The following is a 12,320-nucleotide window of genomic DNA, read 5'->3' on the forward strand; positions in this document are numbered from 1 at the left end:
TTATTTTTTAGGTAAAGAATAGTAGCGTATCCAGTAGCTATATAAACAAAGGATGATGTACATTCTCATATTCTTATGAACCCAATATTATTTATAACACAATATATTTAACATCTCTGGGTATGTTGGTGGATTCTTATTGACAGTAAGCAACACTATTACATGTCACCACTGGATTTTAGATGAATCAAACATATTCATAGATTAAAAAAAATCAGTCTCCTTATTTTATTCCATAAGAAATTTTGGGGGGGGGGGGTTGTTTTATTTTGTTTATATATATGTAAATCCAAACAGAATTTAATTGTATAGAGGAAGGTTCCTGACTGAAGCTAGAAAAACACTGGCCAGCATGAAAAAGTTCTAATATTTTATTTTTATTTCTCTCTGTCTTGGTTTTCTTTCTTGACTGTGTGCCTTTTAATGCAGATGCTTTACTGAAATACCTCTGGCTCTGTTACCACAGGCATAGTGGGGAATGTTCTCGTTGCTTTTTGCTGTTGCATATTCCAAATCCGGCTCGCTACCAGTGCACTGTTCATGCTACCATGGTTTGGTATTGCATTAGTACACATGGTGTTACATCTGTGAAGACACCATCAATGATGAATGGTGTAACTCCTACAAAGAGGTTTGGTGCATTGAAAAAAAAATTGGGAAATATTTCAGCAAGGTAATGCTTAACTACACTGCATGATTTACAGTATGGTGGTTCCATAGGTTAACTGACTAATCTGGCCTGCCTGGATTCCAGACTTGTGAAGACATTAGAACACCTCCAAGCTGCTGAACTGTGAATGAATTTCTTTCAATACTACAGAAACTGGGCTCATTAATACACAAAGTGTTCTTAAAAGAAGAAGCATTGCAGTGCGGTGCTAAATAGACCGAATCCTATTTTTTTAAAACGTCTTGCTGACATCAAATTTAAATCCATCCATAGCCCAACCAAGGTAGCCCATCTGCTTCAAGTTTCAACATACCATAGATTATCATCTGCATACCTGCATAACGTGTGGTTATTTGAGTTACTGTTGTCTTCCTATCAGCTCAAACCGGACTGCCCAGTCTCCTGTGACATCAACAAGGCATTTTCACCTAGTGAACTGGATGTTTTCTGTTTTTCGGACCACTCGCTGTGAAACCCGGAGAAGTGTGGCACCAACAGCCATTCTACTTTCAAAGTCACTTAAATCACTGTTCATCCCCACTCTGATGCTCCATTTGAACTTCAGCAGTTCGTTTTGATCATGTCTACATACCTAAATGCATTGAGTTGCTGCCACTTGATTGCCTGAGTGGATATTTAGAAGGAAAAGAGGAACAGATGTACTTAACAAATCTCTTTTTTTTCTGGTTTATTTTAAGACTATTTTATTCTTCAAATGACAAATTGTAAATTCAGAAACAAAATAAAAAATATATAAATGTACAGATTATAAAATTGTTTATTAAATTATAAAATATACATATACTAAAAACTAGAAAGCGGATCACTTTTCTTGGGTCACAGCAGTTCTGATCCTATTTAGAAGCGGGGCTTTAAAAAGCACATTCTGACTTTGTGCATGTGGTTATGCTTCGACGTCATCACGTCTGCCAGCCCTTAGCCAATCAGAGTTCACTCCACCGGGCGGCGCTCCCGAATGATACACAGAGGGGTCGGCGTTAAGCCATGAGCTCAAATAACTTCTTTACATCCGCTGGTTGAGGTAAGCCACAACTTTGCACCTCGTTTGAACTTTTCACTCTCGCGGGTTAAGATGCGTTGAAGTCCAGAGGATTTTTCCCGGGTGTAGTCGCGTTTTATGTAAGCAAACAGTATCCAGTTTGGTGGGTGTAACCTGGACACCACTAGTAGCCGTTAGCATGAATTTGGCTACTGTACCCATTTAAGTAACCTTGTTTGACAGCTTTCCTATTCCTATTTTATTGTCATGTTGTGGCTCTGAGACTGCGCTTCCATGTTTTAGTCGGGCTCCTCCGATACTGGCTACTATACTGGTTTACAGACCTGCTTTGCAAATATCAAGGAAAGGCTAGTGATGACAACAAACATGGCAACTTTGTTGCAGAGATCCGAGCTGGGACGGGCCCTCAGTGGTCTGTGTGCCTCACACATAGTTTGGGCTTTCTCCATATGGGGTCAGCCTGCAAGACGCTGTCACTGTAAGGAGTACGTTTTTACCCGAGCATCCATCACCTTTGTTGCTTCATCACTGTCCGCACACAGTTTTTCCACATTTTGAGGGTCTGTAGAAATAACAGGCGAAACATAGAGCGGAAACGTTTTTTTAGGAGCTGGTAATTTTATTTTTACAGTTCTGACGCTATTTTACTTCCGTAATACAGGTCTTTTTTTCCTTTCTTTTTTTTTTTAGACTAGTGGAAAGAAAACGCTCAAAGTACACATTTGCTTGTTTATTCTATTAAGGTTTGACTGCTGGAAGTGTATGCACACTGCCTTATTTGCATGTCTGGATAAGTAGCTTCTTACCATTTTAAATACATAAAGGTATCTGACTGTTTTCAGAATCAGCTGAGGAAGTTTCATATCGGTTGGTTTCTCTTTTCACCCTGTTCTCGTGACTCATCTTAAATTATGAAATGAGGGCAGATTTTATGAACAGTTGCAGTGAGGATCCGGTTTACTGGGTCATCCTAACCAGTCAGATCATTATTTAAGAACTAAATGTCAGGGGCGAGTTACTGCCAGAGCTATTTTTAACAGTGTGCAGAGTTGCTGACCTATAGAGAAGAGTGCAGAGTACAACTCACGCCAAATGTCGTCTCCAGTGGTGCTATCTCTAATCCAGGTTTTTGTTAATACTTCAGGACAGAAATGGTTAACCTTCGTCAAACTATATAAACGAAACTAAAACACTTTCTATTATTCCTGAAGGAGGCTCTACACTGCCCCTATCTGAGATTATGGGACATAATCACTGTAACAATATCTATGAGGGTTGACATTTCTTCTCTGAATATTCAACACAGTGTTCATGCAAATTTAATTTATGAATAAGAGCAATTTTGTTGAGAGTACACGCTCACCGGAGCTACTTTATTAGGTACACATTCTTAGTGCTGATTTGGACCTACTTTTTGCCTTCAGAACTGTCTTAACTCTTTGTGGCACAGATTCAACAAGGTGCCTGAAACATTTGTCAGAGATTTTGATCCATATTGACACAATGGCATTAGACTATTAGTGCAGATTGGTCAGCTGCACATCCATGATCTGAATCTCTGGTTTCACCACATCAAAAATTGCTCAATTTGATTGAGATCTGTTGACTGTAAAGGCTATTTCAGTGCAGTGAACGTGGTGTGTTATCCTGCTGGAGGCAGCCATCAGAAGATGGTACACTGTGGTCATAAAGGGATGCATATGATCAGCAACAATACTAGAGTAGGTTGTGGCGTTTTATCAATGTTCATGTGGTACTGAAGGGTCCAAAGTGTGCAAATAAAACATCCCCCACACCACAAGGATTAATACAAGGCACCATGAGTCTGTGTGAATTTTTCAGTTTCCTGTTACTAGCTGACAGGAGGGACACTTGGTGTGGTCTTCTGCTGCTGTAGCCCATCTGCTTCAAGGTTTGATATATTTCGTGCATGCAGAGATGCTCTTCTGCATACCTTAGTTATTATTTGAGTTACTGTTGCCTTCCGATCAGCTTAAAGCAGTCTGGTGATTCTCTACTGACCTCTGGCATTGATGCCTTTTCACCCACTTACTTTTTCACTTACCTTTTTCAGACCTCTGGCTGTAAGCCCTAGATATGCCTGTTTGGTAGAATCCCAGTAGATCTGTAGTTTCTGAAATACTCAAAACCATCCCTTTGGCACCATCAACCATGCCACATATAAAGTCACTAAAATCACCTTTTTTTCCCCATTCTGATGCTTGGTTCAAACTTCAGAAGGTCATATAAGCATGTTTATATGACTTCTTCGGGGTTTAACGGCAGCTGGCATCCTTGTACATGCAGTGCTGCCATCTTCTGTTTCAGTCCGTTATTACACTCTTAAATCCTACTACTTATTCCTGCGTCTTTTAGGATCTTACAAAGCTTCAAACGACGCGTCGACTATGAAATCAGTCGTCGACGATTTTGATCGTCGACGTAATCGTGACTAGTCGACTAATCGTGGCAGCCCTATTTCAAACAATGAAGGACTTGTTCATCCAGTATGTAGTTGGTCAGCATGCTGTGTGTTTGAGCGCTAAAGAAATGGCGATACAGAGATCACAACTATTTAAAGATCCCCTCCTCAACACAAGTATTCCTGAGCACAGAAGTATTGAAATTCATGTATTTTTTACTAAATATTAACCATATATTGCTATTCCATCGCTGCCACTCATCTTTACATGGATCCCTTACTTTGATCTATTCTGTTTAACAGTAATGTTGGGCTCAATAAAGTTTCCAGTACAGCAAGCAGTCAATCAACAGCCCAACTTTTAACCAGCCAACTGATTTAATCTGAATTGCCCACAGGCAAAATATGTGAATGGTCACTGCAGGAGTCAGGTTTAAAGGATTTGTCTGAACATTGACTTTCAAGTATCATGTTGGCAGTTACTGTGGAAAAACTGTTTTTACGTTATTCTGTCATAAAGCTTACGACCAGCTGCAAAACCTTGTCACATCATCCCAGTTTGTTTGCACATTGTTTGCTTAATGGTCTATGCCAGGAACACTCTGCCCCTCTGCTGATGAATGCAGCTTAAAAAAAGGACCTCCATCTGCTGCTCTCTGACCGCTGTACCTCTTCAATAGGTGTGGTTACATCAGCACTGCAGAGTGTGTGTGTGTGCGCGCGCCTGCCTGCAGGGTACCGTCAGCCATGCCTGTGACATCTCAGCTGCTCAGGGCTTTGCCTCGCTCCAAGGTCTTGGCCTCCAGTCTGTTACCATGCCAACAACACCAGTCCCAGTTTGGGCCTGTAGCTCACCTACCTGCCTCAAGAAAGTCGGCTCACATGTGGCAACGACGCCAGCCATCAAGAAGTTACCAGACATCCTCAGTTCTCCACAGCTACATCCTCACCCCTCCGCAGGTCAACTCCATTCTCAAAGCCAACGAGTACAGCTTTAAGGTTTGTTGGGTTGTAGATAAAATGCATTTTGCCATCCGTAGTAGCATTGCTGTAGTTTACTATTCATGGTGTAATCCCAGGTGCCAGAGTTTGATGGGAAAAATGTGTCTTCGGTGATGGGTTTCGAAAGTAATCAGCTGCCAGCCAACGCTCCCATCGAAGATCGCCGCAGCGCAGCCACGTGCCTGCAGACACGAGGGATGCTGCTCGGCGTGTTCGACGGCCACGCTGGCTGCGCCTGTGCACAGGTAAACTGAGACACTTAGCCTGCGTGTCATTTTAACTGGTTATCTTACTTTTCTCCAGCAGCGTAGCTTGGACTCAAACTCAAACCTTACTACTTTTTCTTTCTTGTTTTTCTTGGCAGACCCTCATTTACTTCATCAAACTTTATCCGGAAAGTTGATTATTTAGCTTGTATTGCATTAAATATTGAAAGAAAACGCTCAGACATGTCAGATTGAGTAAAAAAACCTCATAATTGTTGATAATTTGTGGTTTATTTTTTCTCAGTGACATTTATTGTCACTAGCTCTGACACAGTTATCCTGCATACCATTTTAACTGATTAGCTTTCTTTGCTCTAAAGGCGTAGCTTGCAAATCCAAACGATTGTGATTGAATTTGTTTTGGTACAATCTGCAAACTAACAATGTGCAAATATTTGAAAGGTTGCACAGCTGTTGGGGCACGATGCATCTTTCTGTGTTATGTTTGCCACTGTGTGTCTTGATGCAATTGTACTGTGTCCTCTTCTCTGCAGGCGCTGAGTGAGAGGTTGTTTTACTACATAGCAGTGTCACTGCTGCCCCACAACACTCTGTGTGAGCTTGAGGCAGCGGTGGAGGCCGGCAGGGCTCTCAGTCCCATCCTGCAGTGGCACAAACACCCCAACGACTACTTCAGTAGGGAGGCTCAGAGGCTCTACTTCAACAGCCTTCGAACCTACTGGCAGGAATTAATCGATCTAACCAGGTGAGGAATGTGAAAGTCAGCAGAGTACACACTTCTATGTCTAAAGGCCACTGTGTTAAAAAACAAAGAAACAAACAAAGAAACCCCCCCACCCCGGGCGTTTTGTATTAAAATGAGAGCAATTCATTTCTCAAACTTTCTCAAGCAGCCTCTGCTGAACTCAGCTCAGCGTTTGCCTCACAAATGTGTGTTCATTGCATGGGTTTTCACTGGATACGTCTAATCAGATCAACACACAGCAGCAGCTAATTGCATTTAGGCATGTAGACATGGTCAAGACGACCGCCCAGTGGTGTCAGCTAGTAACAGAAAACTGAGGATGCAGTTTGCATGGGTTCACCAAAACTGGACAAAAGAAGCTTTCCTTGTCTGATGAGTCTCAAATTCTGCTGTGACATTTTGGATGACAGCGTCTGAATTTGGTGTAAACAACATGAAAGCACAGATCCATCCTGCTGTGTATCAGCAGTTCAGGCTGCTGGTGGTGTAATAGTATTGGGGAAATGTTCTTGGCACAGTTTGGCCCCCTTAGCATGAACATCATTTTGCAGCCTACCCGAGGAGTCGTAGTGGCCTGCATCTTCCCTTGTCTTCAAAGTGTACCTAATAAAATGTCCAGTTAATGTATGATGTTTATAAATGCATTCTTTGTCTTTTGGCCTTTCCAGTATGTCGAAAAATATTAGTAGACCGTCATCTGTTCTGATTCACAGAAGTGTAATTTTCTCCCCAGTGTTTGGCCTTGGCAAACATTTCCTTCTTTCTCATTTTATTTTCATCTTTATCTGGTAGCAGCACACCCACACCAACATAGGCCTGTGTGTTGTTTTCCAGTAGTGCTGTTTTTGGTCTCTGTTCTCGACCTGTGCCTCCTGCTTTATCCGATTCACTCAATTGTTCTCCCTGTTTTCAGCCCAGGTGACGTTCCAGACACCCGCGAGGCGTTGCTGAATGCCTTCAAGAGGCTCGACAATGATATTTCACTGGAAGCTCAGGTATGAACTGTAAAAAATCCAAGGTGTGCCTTGTGAACATGCTAATACAGTTTGGTGTGACTAGTTTATGTTCCAAGTTTTACTTTAAGGAGGCAAACTTAGGAGCTCTGAATTAACTCCCAAGTGAGAGCCTGAGTGTCATCGACTCATTTTATCATTAGAGTAATTTCTGACCTTTTATCATCTCCCTGATTTACTTTCCATGTCTGACATTATTGCAGCTTCATTATGAAACTTGCAGTGGTTATTCTGCCAGTTTGATCTTGGCTGCAGTTGTAGCCCAGGGCAGTCCTCCTCATAGTGTGCCCGCATGCAGTGTAAGCTGATATTGGCTGAGCACAAATTCAGAATATCACAGACATGTTAGCCTGATTTAAATTGTGCCAAGACTTGAGTTCAGTTTGACACATTAAGCCACATATTGAATAACATTTCTCCACAGCAGCAATGCCAAAAAAATGTGAGCTTCCAAATTTAAACTTTTATGGCTCAAAGGGGAGCTCGTGTGTCAGTGCCTGCCTGTCTAGTAAGCACCGTCCTTTCCTGCTTTATTTTGCTCTGCAGGTTGGAGACCCAAATGCTTTTTTGCACTACTGGGTTCTGAGAGTGGCCTTTTCTGGAGCAACAGCCTGTGTGGCTCACATTGATGGACCAGACCTGTATGAACAATAAATACATGGTTTAATGCATTATAGCAACATTAAAGGGATGAAATAGATTTTCTGTAACGTTGTCTCTTTGTTTCTGAAGCTTTATAGCCAATGCAGGAGACGCTCGGGCAGTTTTGGGTGTCCAAGAGGAGGATGGTTCATTTAGCGCTCACACATTCTCCAATGACCACAACGCCCAGAATGAGAGCGAGGTGGCTCGGATACGGAGCGAACACCCTCCATCAGAGAGAAAAACGGTCATCCGTCAGGTACTGCACTCGTAAATCTGCTCACTGTGATTGTTTTTACAACCTTTATTAAAACCTCGCCACCATATTTTTCTTCTTTGTCAGGAGCGGCTGCTCGGCCTGCTCATGCCTTTCCGTGCGTTCGGGGATGTGAAGTTCAAGTGGAGCATTGAGCTGCAGAAGCGCGTCTTGGAGTCCGGACCTGATCAGCTTCACGAAAATGAGCACACCAAGTTTATCCCCCCGAACTATCACACCCCTCCTTACTTGACCGCTGAGCCCGAGATCACGTATCACAAGCTGAGGCCACAGGATCGCTTCCTGGTAAGTTGCAGCGGCGGTGTTGTCACCCATCCATCCATTCTCTTTTGCTTATCCAGTTCAGGAGCTGGAGCCTATGCCGGCTGTCACAGATGCAGGGTAAACCCTGGACAGGTTCCCGGCCTGTCAGTTAACCTAACCCCCACTGCTGCGTCATACAAAATACATACAATGTGTTTTACATCAGGACATTTATTTCCTGGCAGTCTTATCGTTTTTCCACATCTGTCCCAAAAATATGCTGCCCTTTGACATTTTGAAAACTTGTATGTCTACAGTCATGATGATCAATGCAACGTCATCCCCATTCTTAATAAAGCTCTCATTCTTCACTGGTTAAAGGGCCCAGCATTAGTTGATTTAAAGCCCCGCATAAATCCGAGACGTAGGAACTGATCCAAAGAGCTGAAACCTGGACATTTATTCTATTTATAAAATTAAACACATTATGGATTTGGGGTCTAATTTTTTTTGTCAATAGGCTGAATAATGTCAGATTTTATGAGTCACATCTAATTAACTCTGAGAACTGAATAATGCGCTCTGAATCCTGATGTTTGTACCATTGTTCTCCTCAAAGTAGGCATCCATCCTCCAGATGTACCTTTTTTTTTCATTGCATGTAAAAGGAGAGTGGGCTGTGCTATTTATTTAATTAAAAAGAAAATATCAGGGCTTCTAAGAAAGCTCTTCTTTTGAGGAATTATCTAGCTAATGCATGCTGTGTGACCTTTTCAAACAAAGGCTGTATTTATGAAGAAATAATTAGGTTTAGATGACTTATTCCCAGTGCCAGTATTTTCCCAACTGAATGAATAATGTTAGCTACAGCTCCCATGCCGGCTTCAGTTACTACACTTGAATGTTTCCTGACTTACAGTTGTGGTTTTAAGTGTAAATACATTCATCATGGGCATGAATCTCATTGTGATTTTGGTCTTTTAATGATTTCTTTCGGTAGATTATATATACAATTATATGACTCTCGGCAGGTGATTGGCTCTGATGGCCTTTGGGAGACCCTCCACAGGCAGGAAGTGATTCGTATCGTCGGGGAGTATTTGACTGGGGTCCACCAGCATCAGCCGCTCAAAGTCGGAGGATACAGGGTGACCTTGGGACAAATGCAGGGGCTGCTCGAGGAGCGAAAGGCTCGTGCGTCCTCAGCATTCGAAGATCAGAACGCCGCCACCCACCTGATGCGCCACGCGGTGGGAAACAACGAGTTTGGCACAGTGGACCACGAGAGGCTGTCAAAGATGCTGTCACTGCCCGAGGAGCTGGCTCGCATGTACCGCGATGACATCACCATCATCATCACGCAGTTTAACCCTCATGTGATTGGAGCACAGAGACAGGAAGGCCAGTCATGAGCTGCTCATTAGCCATGTAACTCTGATCACACACACACACACAGCAGATCTGTATCTAAGCACACCGAGGACAAACCGGCCATATTCAGTATCTGTCCACCGTTAAATATGATTGTTTTAACACTATATAAAGAGTGTATTTGTTTGTATGCAGTGCTGCGGTTTCTTATGAAGATGTCAGCTAAAAACTGGATGACGTTTCTTATAACATGTTATTTATGCTGCCGCTCGTTGCCATTTTCATGTACACTTCTCTTTTAATAAGACACTGTTACAAACTGAAAATCTAGAAACTTCCAAAAAGGGTAAAGGACGTGGGAGTGGCTTAAAAAGAAAAGAGGTTTTTAGCAACAGGGCTGACTCCACCTGTTGTTCTATTATGGATTTTAAATAGGCTGTGCCCCGACTGCAGCGTGCTCTCGTTTTCGGCTACAAGCAGGATGCAGTCATATTCTCTTTGTAGTTTGTTTCTGAGGGACTGTTGTTACGACCTTGGCTGATTCATCGATTTGTTTTTACCCTGTGACATTGTATGAGATGTTCTTAGTGAATCTAAACACAGAAGCTTTGTTCTGCATTTACAGTGAGATCTACTCCACTGATTTCAGAGTGTTAAGGTGTTCACATTGATGTCCACATCCAATGTGGAGGTAAATACTCTAGAATGTAGGCTACAAGCCAACTCTTAAACTCATACGGCTCAAAATAAAGTTGAGGGCTCACAGTTTAAGTTAGAGAGAAGTCATTCTGTTACACAGAGGAACTAGGGAGGGAGGAGTTGTGGTTTGAGTGCTCGCTGCTCGCATTAAAGGCTTAACTTGGGAAGAAGAGACGTTTTTTCATCCTTAAGGTCACAAACTGGAGACGTCAGGAACTGGTGACAGAAGTGATCGTTTTCACTTTGAATCCAGTGTACTTTCACACAGAGCAATGACAAAAGCACCTCAATGAAGATCTGAGCTGCACGTGTATGAGTGCACTGATATTTACCCGTCTGCTAACAGATTGAGTTATTCTCCATATGTAACGCTGCTTTGTATCCCTGATACTAGAGGATCAAAGTCAGACTTCCTGTTAATGAGCACCTTAATGCACACACTGACCTTGTTTGTTTTTCTTTTTTGACCTTTAGTTTCTTTTCCAAATATTGAAGGGTTAAAAACCATATATATATATATATATATATATATATATATATATATATGACAGGTCATTTATAGTGTAACAGGTTGTTACAGATTGGAAGTTTATCATTCATGTGATTAATAAGAATCAAAGCAGCAAACCAACCCCTCCTGTTACTTAGAAATCAGGGTTGTGGTTGTTGAATAAGCAGAATGTACATTTGAAAGAAGCTGTTTGAATAGTAAATATTATTTATTCAGCTTTTGGAGTATGTGACACATCATTTCTGTTGTATGTATAAATTTTAACTTATGTGTGTTGAGTTTTGTATATGGAATGCTTTAATAAAACGCCAAATACAGAAATCCTGGTACTGTTTGGTTTGTTTTGGGTTATACAAAGAAGGCCACCAGAATAGTGCTTCAGCCAGGAAGGTTCTGACCTTCAAACACCTGCAAGGTCAGTGTGCCTCAGGTGTGTTGTCACTATACACACAGGTAGGTTAAATGTTACATGTGGAACAGTGGGAGCGTTACTGTGTTTGCTGTCACTAGGTGGTGCTGCAGCACCAAAGAGGCCAGAGGAGGTTAAACTACAACACAAACCTGTCGCTACGCTGTCGTCGGAGATTTGTGCTACAGCTGTGTCCTATAAGTTAACAGATACACTCGGGCCAGCTTCAGTAGATACACCAGTTCAACTGCTCGATAATGCAAATATTTAATCAGCTGATCATGAATCAGCAACTTCATTGCATTTAGGCATGTAGACACGATCAGGGTGCTCTGCTGTAGTTGAAACGGAGCAACTGAATGATTTGAACTCTTTATGAACCCAGCAAAGTTGTTGGTTCCTGACGGGCTGGTTTGAGTATTTTAGTTCAGTATTTCTGAATGCCATGAATAATTAAAGCTGCTCCGAAGCAAAAGAAGCTTCAATCTGGTATTACCAAGCTGTACCTGATGAAGTGACCGGTGAGCAATACAGCATTCAGATGCTAAAGTGTTTAAAATAAATCAAAATTTTAATCTTTCTTCTGATTTTTTTCCCCACTCCTTTCACATTGAGAAGATCAACATATTAAAAAAGGATTGTAGTAATGATTTTTTATAAAATCTTTATTTGTATAAATCTGCATTTTACTTGCTTTTAGTTAATTCTTTAAAAGATCCTTGAACACACAAGCACAAGCTAACATAGCAGCCTTGTAAAGTTGTTACTACACTGGATGCACCATAAAAAGATTTCAGCGTTTTTAAGACTCGGAATGATAATGACCCGGCCTCCAGGGTACAACACGCTGTGTGACTGGGTCGTGGACATTGCAGCATGTCTTGTGTCATCAAACGCTGATGTAAAATTGTCCAGGAGCTGCTGTTGCTCTCACCCCCAGGTTCCGCCAGAGAGGTTTCTTCCTGTTAAAAGGGAGTTTTTCCTTCCCACTGTCACCAAGTGCTTACTCACAGGGAGTCATCTGATTGTTGGGCTTTCTGTCTTTACCTTTCAATATAAAGGACTTTG

General features: G+C 41.9%; 1 protein-coding gene across 2 annotated transcripts; it reads left to right on the forward strand.

The window, feature by feature from the left end:
- Positions 1-1,625: 1,625 nt before the first annotated feature.
- pdp1 (pyruvate dehydrogenase phosphatase catalytic subunit 1) lies at positions 1,626-11,158 on the forward strand. 2 transcript variants are annotated; one of them, XM_087848182.1, is made up of 9 exons: positions 1,626-1,712; positions 4,794-5,112; positions 5,193-5,360; positions 5,876-6,087; positions 7,001-7,082; positions 7,647-7,741; positions 7,833-8,001; positions 8,086-8,304; positions 9,294-11,158. In XM_087848182.1, exons 2-9 carry the CDS (start codon positions 4,861-4,863, stop codon positions 9,672-9,674), a joined length of 1,578 nt encoding a protein of 525 aa, XP_087704308.1. In that variant the 5' UTR covers positions 1,626-1,712; positions 4,794-4,860; the 3' UTR covers positions 9,675-11,158. The 2 variants fall into 2 exon arrangements, with proteins under 2 accessions (XP_087704308.1, XP_087704307.1); XM_087848181.1 differs by lacking the exon at positions 1,626-1,712 and adding an exon at positions 1,719-1,810.
- Positions 11,159-12,320: the final 1,162 nt, after the last annotated feature.

The sequence above is a fragment of the Neolamprologus brichardi genome, chromosome 11, assembly GCF_056152115.1.
Source record: "Neolamprologus brichardi isolate AB-2024 chromosome 11, ASM5615211v1, whole genome shotgun sequence".
Classification (NCBI taxonomy): Eukaryota; Metazoa; Chordata; class Actinopteri; order Cichliformes; family Cichlidae; genus Neolamprologus; species Neolamprologus brichardi.